The sequence below is a fragment of the Aptenodytes forsteri genome, unplaced genomic scaffold, assembly GCF_000699145.1.
Source record: "Aptenodytes forsteri isolate BGI_AS27 unplaced genomic scaffold, ASM69914v1 Scaffold194, whole genome shotgun sequence".
Classification (NCBI taxonomy): domain Eukaryota; kingdom Metazoa; phylum Chordata; class Aves; order Sphenisciformes; family Spheniscidae; genus Aptenodytes; species Aptenodytes forsteri.
This window is the reverse complement of record NW_008795243.1, coordinates 900,081-902,172: the sequence shown is the minus strand read 5'-3', so window position 1 is coordinate 902,172 and position 2,092 is coordinate 900,081. Positions and strand designations below refer to the sequence as shown.

The following is a 2,092-nucleotide window of genomic DNA, read 5'->3' as shown; positions in this document are numbered from 1 at the left end:
ACTGGCTGGGCATCGGTCGGCGGGTGGTGAGCAATTGTACTGTGCATCACTTGCTTTGTGTATTATTATTATTATCATGTTATTATTATTATCATCATTTTATTTCAATTATTAAACTGTTTTTATCTCAACCCATGAGTTTTCTCACTTGTGCTCTTCCAATTCTCTCCCCCATCCCACCGGGGGAGGGGGGAGTGAGCGAGTGGCTGCGTGGTGCTCAGTTGCTGACTGAGGTTAAACCACGACACAAGGTCACTGATACCCAGAATCTGGGATGTTGGAGGAAGTGGGCTCTTCAAGGTTACCGACTTCTCTGGTCGTTTCAGTGACATGTGGTATTACCGTCCTGCGATAATGGAAAATAAAATATTGATGGTAAAAATTAACTGCTAGCATCCCTTTTTCAGGCAACTAACAAATTGAGCCCACCTGAAACTTGAGCGACGTGCTGCATTTCAGCTTGGAGACAGAAGACCAGGCTTGCTTATTCTGGGGGATATAGCACACGCACCTTCTAGAGGATCAGATGCCACAAGGGAACACCTTGGTTTCAGTTTTAAAACAGCATTCAAGTTTTCACGTAAAGTGTTCTAATACAGGGGATCATGCATCTTCATGCAGAAAACTATTTCCAAGGACACCAAGAGCAGCAAGAGGCACAGAAGACAGCAGGAAACACTTAAGCCTTTGGTTTCCTTTAATCCTTACCCATTAACAAAAGCAAAGACAGTACCTGTCCGTTTGCAGGTCTTTATTTGTAAAACAACCAAACCCAATCCCCAAACCACCCACCTTCCCAAACAAAAAAAAAAGAGACACCCAACACCCTATCTCTCGATACATTACTTTCTCAACTTCTAGTGAGCAAAAGACAAAATAAATAAATCCTCATTAATGGGAAAATAGAGTGGCAGACAAGGAAGAAAAAGGCGGTCTTAGGAATTATGCCATGAAAGGTGCAGAGGACACTTACTGACGTGAATCCCAAGTGCAGCAAATGCCATTTCATAGGTGTAAGGGAACTATCTTAAGGCAGGCAGCCTATTAGGGAGCTCTTAGGTACACACAAATGTCAGCTATGCTGAAACTCAGCTCCAAGAAATAATAACCCAAAGCATTTGCTCTCCCTGGTATCAGGGGCAAAGAAACATTAGACCATGCTTGCTGCCACTTCACTAATTCGTCCATCAGAAGCTGCGCAACCTAATTATCCCAAATGCTCTCCTTCTTTGCACTTTACTGGATTGTCACTATCTTGGATCTCTACTGCATGCCGTGGCTTCAGATTAAAAAACAAAATCGAAATTTCCTCTAAAAGGGATCAGCAACCCCAGTCGAACAGGCTGAGCTCTACAGGGCTTCACCTAGAAGGCAAAGTGTTTCAGAGCACTTTTTTCCACCTGACGTCTTCTAGAAGATGACTGCAAAAGGAGGAAATGCTATCATTCAGAGTGCAAGAGGACACCAGGTGAAATGACTTGGGGACAGCAAAAGTGCTTAGAGCTCAGCCAATACTTGAGGAAACTCTATCAGGTGGGAACCAGCCAGCGAAGAAACCATGACGATGGCACTCTCCCAGCAGCCCTAAGCAAAGGCCAGCGATCAGCTCCACGTTCCCTCACCAAGATCTTCCCAGTGTCCATCCAAACGGCAAGCTCTTTGCCTGATGCCGAGAAAAAAGCTCCTTCTCTCCGACTTGGCTTCAGCAACCACCTGAAGCGGTAGAGATGGCCTGGCACCCCAGACGTTGGCAGCTCAAGTCTGAGCTACGCTTGCCTACAGACACAAGGCCGGGGGGTAAACAAACGGGATGGGTGCTGCACAAGTCCCTCGGTGGCTGCACCTTACCGTGCCCTTAACTTCCATCCCACAGCGAAGGGCCGTGGTGTCTGACGGAAAGCCTACTTAGCGGCAAGCCGGCACCTCTCCTTGCGCGGGAGTGCCGAGCAGCACCAGCAGAAAGCGACCGCGACCACCTGGGGCACAGAAACCAGAGAAAGGAACCAGCAAAGCGGAGGCAGCGACCGACAGCTCCTTCGCTTGCCCGCCGAGCGGAAAAAGGCGCGTCACGGCACGGCCTGAGCACGCGTCG

The 2,092-nt window shown here is 48.1% G+C and overlaps 1 protein-coding gene across 1 annotated transcript in view; it reads right to left on the bottom strand.

The window, feature by feature from the left end:
- CUNH7orf57 (chromosome unknown C7orf57 homolog) overlaps positions 1–332 on the bottom strand; it is an 11,799-nt gene extending 11,467 nt beyond the window's left edge. The window contains 1 exon segment of the mRNA XM_009278718.1: positions 230–332. Within this exon segment, the coding sequence (XP_009276993.1) occupies positions 230–332 (103 nt within the window).
- Positions 333–2,092: the final 1,760 nt, after the last annotated feature.